At 36.9% G+C, this 15302-nt stretch overlaps 1 protein-coding gene across 1 annotated transcript in view; it reads right to left on the bottom strand.

The window, feature by feature from the left end:
• The window catches only part of DNAH5 (dynein axonemal heavy chain 5), a 181319-nt gene that overhangs the window by 108872 nt on the left and 57145 nt on the right, over positions 1-15302 (bottom strand). The window contains exons 8-15 of the mRNA XM_067291003.1: positions 14642-14755; positions 12797-12904; positions 11914-12036; positions 9825-10040; positions 6987-7094; positions 6128-6213; positions 5032-5356; positions 817-1023 (exon numbers count right to left, since the gene is read on the bottom strand). Coding sequence (XP_067147104.1) covers positions 817-1023; positions 5032-5356; positions 6128-6213; positions 6987-7094; positions 9825-10040; positions 11914-12036; positions 12797-12904; positions 14642-14755 — 1287 coding nt within the window. The remainder of the gene's footprint in view (positions 1-816; positions 1024-5031; positions 5357-6127; positions 6214-6986; positions 7095-9824; positions 10041-11913; positions 12037-12796; positions 12905-14641; positions 14756-15302) is intronic.

Here is a 15302-nt window from a genome sequence, read left to right as displayed (position 1 = left end):
TTAATTCATGTAAATGAAGTTTTTCAGCAGCTTTATTAGGCCAGCCCCACCACAGCTTTAATTTGCTATTTATTTTTAAATAAAGCTAACTCAACTTTAACCCCCTTATAATTTCACATATCGTGAAAGAAACAATCCTTGCAATAGCTTTAGGACTTGATACAATCATTTTTCTTGGTTCAGAATCAAGTCATCCTTTGAAGCTACAGTCTTCTGGACACCTATCTTTGAACCCTCCTCTTCAGTCCTCTAGACCTATCAGTTCATAGGTAGACAAAATGACCCACAGGATTTAAAGGATGAGACAAAGGGAAGTTCTAGCTATTCCACAGATATCTATGTCAGACACTGGTGCAGGAACTACGCTGCCATTTGCTGTTTACTGGATGTTTTGCACTTTTTAAAAGCATACTACCTCTTCCTCTCTCCCACTCTGTCAAGAGAGAGTGTATCCAGTGTTGACTCCATTATTGGATGATAGATAAATTACTTATCATTTAGAAAGCTGGCAACAGAGCTGGGCATCCTGTAAGTCTCCCTCCCCCCGCCCCCCCATCCTCAACCTTTTCCCAAGCTATATAGACTACAGTGCCTCCTGCCCTAAACCCATGCATCTTTCAAGTTATTTCACATAAGATACAAAGCCAAGAAATTCCTTTAAATAGTGCCTCACGAGAGTCAAAAAGATAAAAGACTTGTCTTTTTTTTTTTTTTAGTGCGTAATACTTAGTCTTCCTTTTTTTCCTCTCCCATGTGTATAGAGCCTAGACATTTTAACATACTCTCGATACATCAAAACAACTAAAATAAACCTACCTGCAAATTGCTGATGTTCTTTTTATACCGGTCTCTATTTTGTTGAAGAGTACTTGCAAATGGTGGGATTTCTAGACACATGTGACCCATGCAATCTGTTTCTCTGATTAAAGTTATTATTTGAGGGTCAAAATTCACAAATAATTCTCCTGTTTCTGGAGATTTTACCAAGAGAGATGCCTGAAGTCCTGTTTTAGTCAATTCAATCTGTAGGAAACAAAGTCATCATTCCTGATCAAACACGTCCGTACAAAGACATACTTCTTTTCGGACACAAATATCAGTTTGAGACAATCAGATACTAAAATCAGATACTGATGATGATCAAGATCGGTATGGTATGAACGAGCTATAAAACTTTAGTAATGTAACCTGTATGTACCCGAACGCTTATCAAGCAAATAAACTTTTCTTCATAACACAGACATTTTCTGCAGGTTCTTCAGTATTGTAAGTCCCATCCCACAGTCACATATTAAAAGCAGAGTCAGAATTTTTGACTTCAATCCTCTGAAAGTGGAAATCTCATTTCCTTAAAACTTATTGCACATTTTGAATGTTAAACACAATCTCTCTGATGAACTAAATTTCATCTTGGATAATTTCTTCAGACAAGTTTTGTAATTGATTCCAGGTTTCTCCTTCCACTTGTTTCCCATTCCACTTCTTTCCCACTACCTAACAGTTATACTGGGCTCCAATCTTACCCGCAACTCCCAATTATATCCAACCTTTGGGCAAATTTAAAGAAGACTAAAATTAATGTGTATTATAGATTTTTTGTTCTTAAGTGGGAAGCCTAATCACACTATTGGTTTAATTGCCGTATTTTAATATTACAGTGCTATCTGTTGTATATGCTATTAGAAGGGAGAACAGTCCTAAGACTACATATGGAAAGCTTGCTGATACCAGGAAGAAGTCCTGGCTTAGGTAAGGAAAATTTCCCTACAGGAAATAATATTCCTATTTTCCAGTTCTCCTTTTGCTGACATAATGTCATTGTTCATTATTCACTTCTCAGATTCGATGCATTGCTTTTAGATAGAGCTTTTTTTTAAGTAATGGTTTGGTAACCCACTGATTTCTGTGCAGGTCCTTTTTTTTCTTTTTGTATAATATACACTGAAGCTTTTCACTGCTTGCTGAGACAGTGTCTCACATTATTATGACATTTTACACAACATTTTTCAAAAGAACACCTAATCAAGTTTTGCCAGTGAAGTTATCATGCTCCATCCACCAGCATCAAACTCACTCCATACAGCTGTTTTAAATAGCAACCTCGCTGAATTTTTTCCCCAAAGTTCACCAATAAATCTTATCATATTCTCCTTTGTGCTTCAGAGACATGATCCCCACTGCCAATCTTTTCCCCTCCCATTTATAACTTTTTTCATGCCTTTTCCACTATTAAGTAGTGCATGTCGGTAACAGAAATGAGGAGTACCTTAAAGGCTTACTCTTACACTACACACTGGGTATAGTGCTAAAATAGTGGCTTTAAACCTTATGCTATTAAAAGAAGGGGCTAAAATAGGTGGTAGCCATTCAGTAACAAACAGGGAAAAACAAAAAATGTTCTAAAATATCAGAAAGACCAACTAAACGATTTCCACTGTGCAAAAGGGGAAAAAAAATAGTAGGAGAAATGATTTATGTTATGGCCCTCTTTCTTTTCTATTTGTGTTCCCCACAGGGCAGTTGCCCCGCTTTTCTGCTCACGCGTAGAGCAGGAGCTCCACCTTGTGTTCCGGGATACTCATGTCCGCAGCAGCCTGTGCTCATGTTGCCTCACGGAAAGAGAAGAGACACGACTATCAGTAGCCAAATATTTTGAACTGTAGGCAAGCATATTGATGATAAAGTGGATATACTTTTCAAGTACATTCAAGGCATGTTCTTGTTTCAAACACATGGAATTGTGTTCAAATCCACCTTCCTTTGTTCCCAACTAACGAGTATGAAGTTGGAGTAGACTTGGTGAATTTACATGGCTGCCAAGTGGGATTTGATTGTGCTATAGAAGAAGCCAGACTCTTACTTTCAGCAGAGACCAGAATAGGGACTAGGACCTCACATAGAAAAGCATCAATGAGAACATTAAAAAAAAAAAAGGATACAAAATATTTCTCCAGCGGAGCGCATCTCATTGACCGGCTATTTTCCACAGGCATACATTAATGGTGGTTAATCGTCAGGGCAGAGCCTCATGCCTTGAATGTTACAGTCATTTTGTAAAAGCAGAAAGGAGAATTTACCAAACAACTTCTATCAAAGCATGGTACAACTTTTACATGTCAGAAAAAAAATCATTAGATCATCTGGCCAATGGAAAGAGATGCAACTCCACAGGCAAGAAGCATGCATCTTGCTTAGTCTTCATAGCTCGGACAAGCAACCCATCTTAAAAGGTGACCAAGCAGGGACCTGATATCAGTAGCAGACACAATTCATTGAAATTCATCCTCAACATACTTGGAACTACTGAGCTAATGCAGGCATCTGGCACAGTACTGGAATCAAAACTGGAGTTGAGTCCAAGATAGAAACACCAGACAGAAATGCCAATGGCTTCCTGAAGCACCACACCTCCTCTTCTGAAGAACAAGAAGGTATGCATACCGTACAAACTCTCTGTGAAGAGCCCATGTAGTCAAAGATGGACTCTCAGGTTAACAGAATAATCACTTGAATTTAAAGATATTCCTAAATCCAGATAGGGTGATTTTCATTACTGCCTTGGCAGAGGATTGTTTATAGAGGTTCATAGTGCCAAATTTTGACCTGATGTACTTGAAATGTGATCAATAATGAAAGAACAGTTGAGGTTATACTCTGCAGTTCCTTGATGCCCAATTCAAAATTAGTACCAGATTCATTATCACTAAGAAATATCCAGTTCCAGAGCCAAGGCAGTCTGAAGAGAGGACATCATACAACCTCTAATACTGTAGTGCCTTCTCCTGAGTTTTAGTACACTCAGCCAACACAAACACCACAACATATAGTATCAGACAATCAAATCTGAAGATCTGTTAAACCTTCATGGAGAGAGCAAATGTGTAGGCTGAAGGAAGAGTCAGGAAATCGCAGTATATTCAGATTGGATAAGACAGCAGGAGCTTCTGGTCACAGATCTTGTCTAAGACTGGCTTTTGGAAGACTGGCATTTATCAGCATCAGAGATTTTGATATTTGTACAAAAGCTGCAGCTGAGCTCCAAGAACAAGAGGCAGCTTCACTGATAATTGCACCACCTCCATCATAAGAGTTATCTGAGATTTTGATCCCTCCCCTTTCAGATCTGAGAGGCTGAGGTCAAATTTTCTGCAATGTGCTCTTTGCCAAGGCAGCAGAGAAGCTGGAGGTGGAGGGTATTCAGATAGGATAGTAGAAACTTTCAGAGAATTCAGGGCTAGAAAGTACTCCTTGAAGGAGCCATCTGATCTGAATTTACATATTAGAAAGCAATCAGAGGTTCTACATACAAAAACCAAGAGGGTGAAATCAGTCAAATGAGATGAGGAATTTAAAGTAAGCTATGTTTTTCTGAAGAATATTAGACTACAGAGTGTAATGCCTTACCAAATGGATGAAAAGAAGTGAGTGTTCTACTAATTCTTCAGGATGTTCTGCCAGTTGAGACTGGATGCTTTTTATATGTACATCACTCAGAGAGTACTCTTGAATTATCACTCAAAAACAAAATCACATTATCCACACCAGAGGAAACTTCTGTGCCTGATTCTACCTTGAGCTAACCCAATGAAAAAAATTCTCTCCTCACACATGATCTTATTGCAGCTGAGTCAGTAGGTCACGGCAGAGAAAAAGGGGCAGCTAAAGCTATCACTGAATCTTCGTTATATATTTCCATACTAAATGTCTCTCATTATAACTAACAAGGCCTCTCAAGTGTTCCTAAAATCAGCTACAGCCAGTATAGGAACTATTTATTAATAAAAACTCATTATAAAAGTATCTTTTCTCATTTCATCCCTCACTTAGGAGGTACCCTGTCCTAAGTCTACGCCTTGGCATACTGGACCACTGCTATCAACCAGAGATTCCTTCCCACTGCTGTAACGCAGTGTTTCAATGGTGCCCGGCACAAGAGAGATCCAGCCTGGTCTGGATGTTATTAGTGTATCAACAAAAAAAATCCACTGCATTTTTTTGAAGAAATATCCTAATCAAAATCAGCTTTTTTACCTGTTGAAGCCATGCCCTGTGATAGATCACCTCAAACTCCAGAAGAACTTTTGCTACTTTGTTGTAGTTGCGGGTTATGCGCTTGCCGTCTGCTGTTTGTAGAACAGCTGGGTGCTGTTGAAAAGACTCCATGGGTTCCTGGATCCTACAGAACAGGTGGCGTGCCCACAAGATCTTACCAGCTATTGGAGGCAGATTACGAGCCAATGGAGGGTTTTGCTTCTGTTTAGTGTAGAGCTTAGAGACTGTTTCTATGTCATGACCATAGTTTTGAAGGATTTTCAGATACTTTTCATCAACGCCAAGACTCGGGATTTCTAATCTGCTTAGAAAAATAAAAATCATTAGAAAAATTCCTTCAAGACTTCTGAAATTCTTTTAACGCATTGTTGGAAAAACACAGTCTTCCCAGCCTCCCTTGCATTCTTTAGAAAATAACTACTTTAGCAGCAGAGTTTTCATTAAGCTTGAACAAGGATGGTCACAACCTGATTCCAAGAAACCAAGATTTAGGCCAGATGATAAAAGTTTCCAAGTAAGACTACACATTTTCTACTTTGTCTCTGTTTTCTAACACTAAACTAAAATTATTTGCAGCCAGTTGTAACCAGCCACCACTAGCAGTCTATTCCATTAAACAGAATATAATAAGAAAAGTGACACAATAAAGTCTGAGGCTATTTTGCAACAATATGAATCTATCGAGTCACATTTCACTGTTTCCTAATATAAGTGTTTTGCCCTTTTCTAGCTGCCCTGTGGCGACAAATTAATTTCATCGTCAGAGGACAAAACTAAGGCATATATGTTAATAGCCATAATAAAGTATTCCTGTACATATCCTAATTTTAAAGGCACAGTTCAAATTTCATTTATATTTTATGTTTTCTGATACATGAAAAAAGATGTCTCTTATTCATCCACACTACTGAGAAAATATCCCTTACCAAAGCTGAATAGCTGGGGGAGAGGAGGTTGAGCTGCTTTTCATTTGTATTTAAGATGTTTCCTGCTCTGTTCTCCCCTTTCCTACCACCCTCAAAGAATTATTTCTATTTCCTGACAGAATTCTAGCAAACTAGATAGGACACAGTACCTTTCAAATTTCTTCAACATCCTCAGTGCTCTTTCAGTGTTCAGAATATTTTCAAAGGTGTTGTCCATAAAAGTCCTTAACTGATCCTGGAAAAGATAAAATAATTCTACAATATAGTACTACGTCAAATATACCCACATATTAAATATCGTCAAATATACCCACATATTAAATATAACAACAGGTGTTATTTGACAGTATTTATCATATATTATAGATACATAGGGTTTGTTTATGTCAAAGCAACCTCAATAAACATCATTTTTCTCTTTCTTCCATCCTGCAAAAATTAAACAAAATACAACCAACTTTCAAAGCATTTTCTTCTGAAATTCCCTTTGTAGCTGTAAAACCAAAAAAAGCTTTTGTACCCTCGACAATTCCACCATGCTGAGAGCCTCAGAGAATGCTTGCTTTCCTCTTCAGCAGCCAAATCAAGCACTTATTTTAACTTTATTTATATAGATGCCCATTCCTTCCAACAGCTTGTCATGATTTCAGAATTAAGAGAAAATTAATTTTCTATATTATCTGTGCTATGCTCCCATTCACCCAACGGAATCACGTGTTTTTGTGTTCTTCTTGCTAGTATCAATTCCAAATAAAGTAGGGTAATGAGAAATCTTTTTGTTGGAGGACTTCTTAATAGGCCTTTTCCGGCCTATTCTATGAAACTAGCCTGAATGTTAGTTAGTAAATGCAAGTTTTAAAAGGGAGACATATTAGAATCATTTTTCCACGTCACAATAGAAATTTAAAGATTTGCATTATTTGTTTGGTGGTAGGTCGGATAGAGGTACTTTGCTTTCCAGGAGAAATCATCAGGAAATTAAGTTATTATTTAAAACATAAAACTTACATGAAGATCATTTATCTCTTTGCAAAACTCGTCATAGTCTTGATCAAAATCAGCCTTACGCTGATCCAAAAAATTGTACTGCTTTTTCTTCATAATGTCAACAATGCTCTAAACAGTTTCAGAGAAAAAAAAATTATCACCAAAATTGTCTTATCAAAAAAGTATCACACTGAAACATTTAACTCAATGGGCTGTGCACCTTCACAGCTTACCTTCACCATTAGTTACCAGTATTCACTAAGCAGTATAAACAAACCAAAATAATGTGTTTGCAAAAAGCAAGTTGGTGCAATGGCCATATAAATTTCATTTATATTACTTACTCTTCTAACTCAATTAGAACTGACAGAAAATACAAACTCTTCCTTTTCATCAAAGACACTTGTTACTCATTAAATATTCTTTTATGCAAAGGTTCAGTACTTCAAAATACAAACAAACAATATTTAAAAGTTAACAAAGTTCACCTTCAGTAAAGGAAAATAATTTCCCATTAGTATTTCCCATGTCTTTAAATTAACTGATTTCATAGAAAAAGGGACTATTCAAAAGTCCTGGTAAGATGCAATGTGTCACCACCTCAAGACTTATTCCTCCTGACTTCTCTTCCACTGCTGCTGTCCACTCAAATGAAAGCACATCTTAATCCGCATCTCCCATGAGCTGTCCACACAGTTAAAGAATTCTAGTGATGAGCTACTGTTCAGCATGCTAGCAGTTTACCACTGTACAGCTGTGAAGCTAAATGCAATATTTTCAGCACAGCAGATTGCAGTCATTTTCTTATAAGAAAATGAACTTCAGTTTTATTGCTTTGCTGTAATTCAGTGTTTTCCTCTACAAAAAAGCAAATCCTAGATAGCAACTAAGTGGTAAAGTATAAAGAATTGAAACATAATAGCATCCTATTTTAAATTTTTTCAAGCCCTAAAATAAGTCACATAACTATGGTTAGGCTCTGTGTCAAATACTTTAGTACCTTAATTTTGTCACTTTTAAAAAATAAGTACAATTGCTTTCTACCTTTTATGCATACTATCTACAACCTTTAATATTTTCCACATCAGCATGTACAATTCTGCCCACCCACCTCCAAGCTTCCCCCCTGCCAAATAAAATTGACTTCCTATAGTACCTAGATCTTGCACAAAGCTTTTACTTTAGGACTTCAGTGCTTCAATGGATCATGTGGTATGTCTGTATAGAGTCTGCAGACTGTACCACAGCACTGGGCTGACAGTTACAGGTGTCTTTTCAACCGAAAGTGCCCCAAATGAGATGCCCGTGTCTTAGCCTATGAAAATAATACCTTCATAGCATGACCTGAAAATTATGAGTTGCTAAGAAGCCTGTTGGCATAGCTTTAGAGAACAGTTCGCATTGAAGGGAGAAAAATTTGGAGCAGCTCACACCCACCCTGCCCCTCTGGAACAGATCTTGGACCAGGCTATCCTTCCAGTTGTACCTGGGTTTCTTCCATGAAGAAAGACAGACAGTTCACTACAGGAGGGAACAAAGGAGGAAAGTAGAAGGTGTGAAGGATGTGGTCAGGGACCCGAAATCCTGGAGTGAAACAGGGAGTTGCACAATGCAATGCTCACATTTTACCCTAGGGTTAGCTAACTAAAGCAACAAAGTAATTTACTCATGGTGATAGTAGAAAGGAAGTGGATAGGGTAATGCAAATTAGAATACCACATTTGTCTGTATTGCCAATATATCACGTGATCTCTAAAAGCAGTCTACAAATTACATACAGTGAATACTTCTGATTTATTTTAACATTTATAAATGCCATAATTATAATGACACTGTACTGATTAAGATATACAATAAGGAAAGTCAACTCAGGCTCCAGAAAGCAGGGAAGACTCTAGTTGTTACATGTCAAGTTGTGCTACAAAAAAACTTAATCTCAGCAAGAAGGGAGGAAAGAAAAGAACATGATTTACCATGGTTATATCCTTAGAAGAGTTCCTTGTTGTTCAAGTCTCACTCGTATTAGATAAAAGGACCAGGAAAGAAGCCAAAAGAAGTAGTAGTACAAAGGGATTTCACTATTACAAAAGAAAAGCTCTAGACTTGGAGAGCTCTCCAGCACAAAGCAACTAAGTCACTTTTCTCCTTCCCTCATCCCAAAGAAAGCCATCTGTGAATGAACTCTTTTTTCAATCAGGAAGGACAAAGCTATCAAGTTGTATTCTAGGTGAGTACAGATTTTGAGCACATCTAGTAATCTGTTTTGCTGGAATAAAGCATACTATTTCCTTAATGAAATGGGGTAAATTTAAGAGTCCAAGGTTTTTTTTCTTCTATGCTAAAAGTGACCCATTTCAAGAAATCAAAGATACATCTGTTTGCATTTATGCAACACAGAAATGGAACTGAGGTTTGTTCCACTCCAAGTTGCAAGGAAAATCTGACTGCAGCATCAAGCACCAGCACAATGGAACAAGTCTTCAGGGCTAGGCAATGACCAGGTGCCCCTAGCACAATGGACAAGGGATGGAGACAGCCTGCAGTGTTAGTCACTGTACACTTTAATAGCTGGTAAAACATTTTTTAAGACAAAAATGTTGCAATTCTCACTTCTACACATCATAACACAAAGCTATGGCTCCAATTACTCCAGTTACAAAGTTCTCCAATTACTTTGTTTCTTTGGCTCAGATTTGCTTTTAACACATCCTTTTCATCTTGTCTGCTCACTATCCAAGAGATCATACACAGCAATATAGAGTTATTTTTTTCTCTTAATAGATACTTCCTAATTTTCATCCTTATTTATTGTTTCAACATCAAATTAGACTCACAGGACTTCCAAAATTTATTGTGTACCTCATATTTTGCGATCATTGCTTCCAATCCCTCTATCTTAGACTCCTGTAGAACTGAGTAAATTTTAATAGTATTAAAAACTTCTATTATCTTAACCAGACGTTGATGAAAGGTTTCAAATTTTCCAAAGATATACATCTCACTAAAATCAAACTGTCTTTCAGCTGGATTTTGTTCCAGTTTCTTCTTTATCCTGTGAAAGCAATTTTGATATGCCTAAAAATAAAAAAGAATTTAAAAGGAGAAGTACATCAAGCATGTAATAGAAAGACTATTAGCTACAACAAAATTTATGTAGACACATATGATCATCTCTAACTGGCTAGCAAGTAGAAGTTTGATTAATAAATAATCACGCAGACTACAAAAAGACATTAATAGAATTCATGTCTGAAAACTAAGTCAACCCCATTAGTCAATACCATTATGGAATCACATGTTTCATCACACATATAAACTGAACATACATGTATTTGTATATTCCATCCTTAGCTATTGTGAAATTCTGTTTCCTGCAGTGGCATTTTATAGCAGGGCTTGAAAAATGGGTTTCCTGAACATCTAAGACGACCACCCAGATTTCAGTTTTCAGAGACTGAAAGGAATGATTGTGTGCTGAGTAGTCCGACTGAGTAAAAATGTTTCAAATTTTCTAAAATCACTTTTTAGAATAAAACCCTTCTGAAGTTAGAATGCTGCTCCATAGCAGCTTCCTTTTTTTATACTGTTTTGTTAATTGTGCCAAACCTTACTCCAAACATGTTAAATTCAGTTCTTCCCAAAGTCAGATTACATAGTCACCAGATTTCCTTGAAATGGTTTCTCTCAAGAGTAGTTCTCTTTAGATTACAAAGTTCATTTCTTTCTATTACATATATATCTCAATAAACTTATTTGGAGGTAATAATACAAAGGACCCAGAGCTTCCTAGGGTGTTGGTGATTCAAAGTTTTAAGTTTTAAATTGATTTTCTGAAAGTTTTTGGACGTTGCTAAGACTCAAATAAAAAATTAGTCCTTAAACATATTTTAATACTGCAATTGAATAGTAAACTTTATAGAAACATAAATTTACTGCTTGTTGCTGATGGTAAGAAGTTGTCATATAAATCTGCACTAATTTGCACAAGAACTATGCAAGATTTGTTGTTTCAGAAGGTGCCAGGACTTTTAGCCCAAACTATTATGAGATGAAAAAGTAACAAAGGAAAAAATCTAATATGAATCTTCCAATATCTACAAGTATGTTCTCAAAAAGATGGTGCTAGGCTCTTCAGAGCAGCACATGGAGGATAAGAGACATAAGCATAAGAGGCATAAACTGAAACAGAAGGTGTTCCAACTGGAAGTAAGGAGAAACATTTTTACCCTAAGGACAGTCAAGCAGTGAACAGGTTGACCAGAGAGGTTATGTAGCCTCCATCTTTGGAGGTTTTCAAGATAGGACTGGATAAAGCCCTGGACAACCTGGTTCGATCTCATAGCTGATCCTGCTTTGAACAGGAGGTTGGACTAGATACCCCTGGAGGCCCCTTCCAACTTGAATTATCCTAAATTCCTACAACCCTATGTTCCAAAGCGGGGGGACCTCCTGAAATGATAATGAAAGTGCATGCAAAAGTTTTTTTGGGAAAAAATTAAGGCTATCTTCCCAGCAGGTCTATATGATCTGAAAGGCTGAATTCTTCTCATTTCTCTACATTACCCATTCTAAAACTATAGGCTGTCTACATATCTTTGGAATATATTTAGCTCAGTAAAGTCCCTTTGTTTTGATTTCTACCACACATCCATCACCATCACAGAAGAAACTTTCTAGAGAAACTCAGGCATGAAAATCCAAGTAATTCTCATATATGAAGCATGCAGGGTAAGTGCTGAACTTCTGTTTCCCGAAGAAAATCAAACACCAGATTAAATTCTCCCTTAGCTCTAATATAATCGCTCTAGTTCCACAGGGTATTTCTCTGGTTGTTTCTTTTTCCTTCATCACAATATTCCTTCCCCATATACAATAAAAACTTTTCCTTATCATGCCTGCCTAAATCTTACCTTATATTTCTGTTTTTTTGCATGATCCTCCCACCTACCTGTTTAAGTCTAATGGCTGCTCGTAGCTTTTCCAAAACTCTTTCCTGAGGTTGATTCCAGATGGTGGCAGTATCATTGTTTGTAATGTAAGATTTGCATGCTGTAATCAACTGATTGGTCACCTAAAAGCAATTTTAATCTTATGAAAAAAGGTTACAAGATAAAGCAGATCTTACCCTTCTTCTCAATCTCATCCCATATTTCTGTCTCAGCTGACCCAAAGGCTGCAAAATACCAATGCCAAATACAAGACACACAAACTGACAGTTTTCCTCGCAGTATCCAACCTCCACCCTGATCTACTGCCAAAATGCCATCAATTAACTATCCTCAACCTGAACCTAAACAACTCAAAACAACCTTGAAATGACACTCAGGACTTCAAAATCATGACTTTTGGCACTTCCAGAAGCAAAGGTAAAATCAAGGTCCCATGAGACTATGACAATAAAGAAATTAGATTAAAAAAAAAAACTCTTATAAAAGAACCTCCAATTCCTTGTTTTATGCAATCATAAGGAGCTTTAAGGACTATATTACATTAACATAACTGGTTTTACAAATCCCGTTCAACATAGGCAAAACTCATTGTAACAAAACAAGTTCCTCAGATCCAGTCATGTCAGGGTTGAGATTAGCCCTGATCTTCAAGAAGTCTGAAAAAATTCTTATAATTCCAAATTATGCATAGTTAAAATCAGTTCCATCTTTGAAAAAGTTTTATCACTATTTCCAATGCTCAATACATTCAAAAAGCAGCGTTAAAATGACCAAAATGCTGCCTCTTCAACTGCGTGGTCCCTTTCTATTTGCTGTCTCACTAAAACTCAAACAACAACATAAAGTTTTGTGAAAATTTGCTTTCATGCTGTATGCACCCACCTTCACAAAGAGCGAGGATATCTTTTCAGAGGTATTGTAGTACTGTGAGATACTGTAAATCATTTTAATTGCATTCATAAGTCCTGGAATAGCAGCTACCATGGACACCTAGAAAGAAACACAGTCTTTGAACTTAGCTCGATACTTGTTTTTAATCATACATTATCTAGACACCTATGTAGAGAAACCAGGAGTGTCACAAACATGATCTTTCTAATATTTCAGCCTCTTTCTCCTTGGGCATCCCTTGTAGAACACTCTGTTCTACTTTGTTTTCCAAGCACTATAGTACAACTTAGGGGAAAAGTTTTCACCAGAGGCTTAGCTGAAAGAATTCTAATACATAATCAAAATTTGAAAGAGACAAAGGCACCTTGAGAAATAGCACTTATTTTGATTAAAAGCATGTTTTTATACTCTTTTACTAAAACTGGCATAAGTTTTCATATAAAAAGAGACCAAACTTTGCAATAAGCCTCATGACACTCATTTAAATGAAGTGTCCGGTGATAACCCATTTTTATTCTCCATGTCCTATGTGGTTTTCAGTAAGTATTGTGTGCAAGAGATGCCTTTTGCTAAATACTTTGAATAGAACTGTCATTTCAAAAGCTCTTCAGTCCTGTCTTCAGCCCTTTAATGGGCTAGACTGGGAGATCTTTCAGGCAGCTCCTCCTCATGTCTGAATTTCAAAAGCAATGACAACTTTACCCTATTGACAAACTAGTTTTCAACATTTTATAGGCAAATATCACTAAGGGAAAATGTTCACGTTCCATACCTCAATGGCTTCCAATCCCACCCCATGCTGCTGCTCCTTCTCAAAACTAAACCTCTCTGAAGCTGTCCTCTTGCTAAAAAGCCAGTTCCTCTTTGCTAAAAGCCAGTTCTGGGAGCGCAATGCAGATAAAGTTGAACTAGCCCTACACTGTGCCAAAGGAAAGCCTATACACTTTGGCTCTGTTTTGCATCTGTATCATGTTAACCTTTTATTAGTGAGACTCAAATATCAGATTGGGAAACAGGGAAACAAGACGCTGTTTAAATGCTCTCCAGTAAATGGACACAGAGTGCACATCACACGAGCCATACCATGGTTGCCCAGACCACTGTTTGAAGACAATTTCACTTTGTGAAGTTCAGAGAGATAGCTAAGATGGCCAAAGCTTTGAGACTTCACAGCTACTCATCAGATTTCTCTGACTAGTGAGATACATAGAGTCAGTTGCAAAACCGGTTTTAATAAAAGCAACCATTTGCCACCTACTGCTTGCTTTAGCAGCTAACAGAATAGTGAGTTTCCTTCCCCCATCCAGTTCCTTAACTTGGCTCTTTTTGTTTACTGCTTGTTATGCTTGCATCACCCTGTTACTATGTTAGCCGAAGGTTATTCACATTTACTGCTTAATATTTCTATAACCATATTTATACTTTCTTAACCCCAAAAAATGAAATTTGCCTTATAAATGTTAGGCTAAACATGACCTTGCCATTAACACAAAGAGAAAAACCCAGCCTTTGTCTTTAGCATAGCACTAGGCTCATTTTCCTCTTTTTTTTTTTTAATTTTAAATCTTTCAGTTCTTTCCATAGCACAGAATCAAGTTTTGCCATCAGACTGAAAGCTTCATGAACACCACAGGTAGAGGATAGCAAGTAGTTCAATTTAGAGCCACAAATTCCCATTAGGCCACTTCCAGCATAACTGAACAAAGTCTCAAACTGGAAAAGGGTATCTAAAAAGCTATCTAATTATGTCATTTCCAAACTTAGCCTCCAAACTACAAAGTACATTCAGTTCAGCTGTTTCAAGATTTCATTATAGGATTCAAGAGTTTTACTTACAGGATCACTATTATATAATGGGTCACAACATTTTTCCAGAGTATATAGATATTTCACATTATCTTTAGCTTCATTTGCTGCATCTGTGATGCAAATATCCAACACTCGCCAATTCTAAGAATAGAAAGTTGAATAAAATAAAAGCACACATTTCAGAAAAACTGATTTGTCTAAAATATTTTGAGAACACCCTTTTTTTTCATTAGCCTTTAAACACATTTGAAAGCACAGTTCTGATACTTCAGACTTAAGTTACATTCATTTACCCAAGACGAAGAAAAGGTCCTTGTTTTGCATCAATAACGTGGCTGCAAACATACTGTTAGAGTTTAGACCCCTTAGTACAAGATTTTATGTCAGCAGTAGTGCCAATCAAGTTGCTATTAAGTATATAGTCATCCTTTGACAATTAATTTTGCTGGACGGACTGAAGAATGTATAAGCATGCATTCATTTCACACGCCTTTCGGTTTGATGAACCAAGACTTTTTCTTCTTTTCCTGCTCCCTAAGGAATGTATATGACATTTCTAAAAGCAAGTTATATTGCCAGAATATTACTGGTATATATTTAGTATCATACAATGCTCAAGAGTACTTCTGGATAAAGCTTCAGCTCTTAAGGTAGAAGTAGTATTTATGATGTACCAGCTACTATGGAA

The sequence above is a fragment of the Apteryx mantelli genome, chromosome 2 (assembly GCF_036417845.1).
Source record: "Apteryx mantelli isolate bAptMan1 chromosome 2, bAptMan1.hap1, whole genome shotgun sequence".
Lineage (NCBI taxonomy): Eukaryota > Metazoa > Chordata > Aves > Apterygiformes > Apterygidae > Apteryx > Apteryx mantelli.
This window is presented reverse-complemented; position numbering and strand designations above follow the sequence as displayed.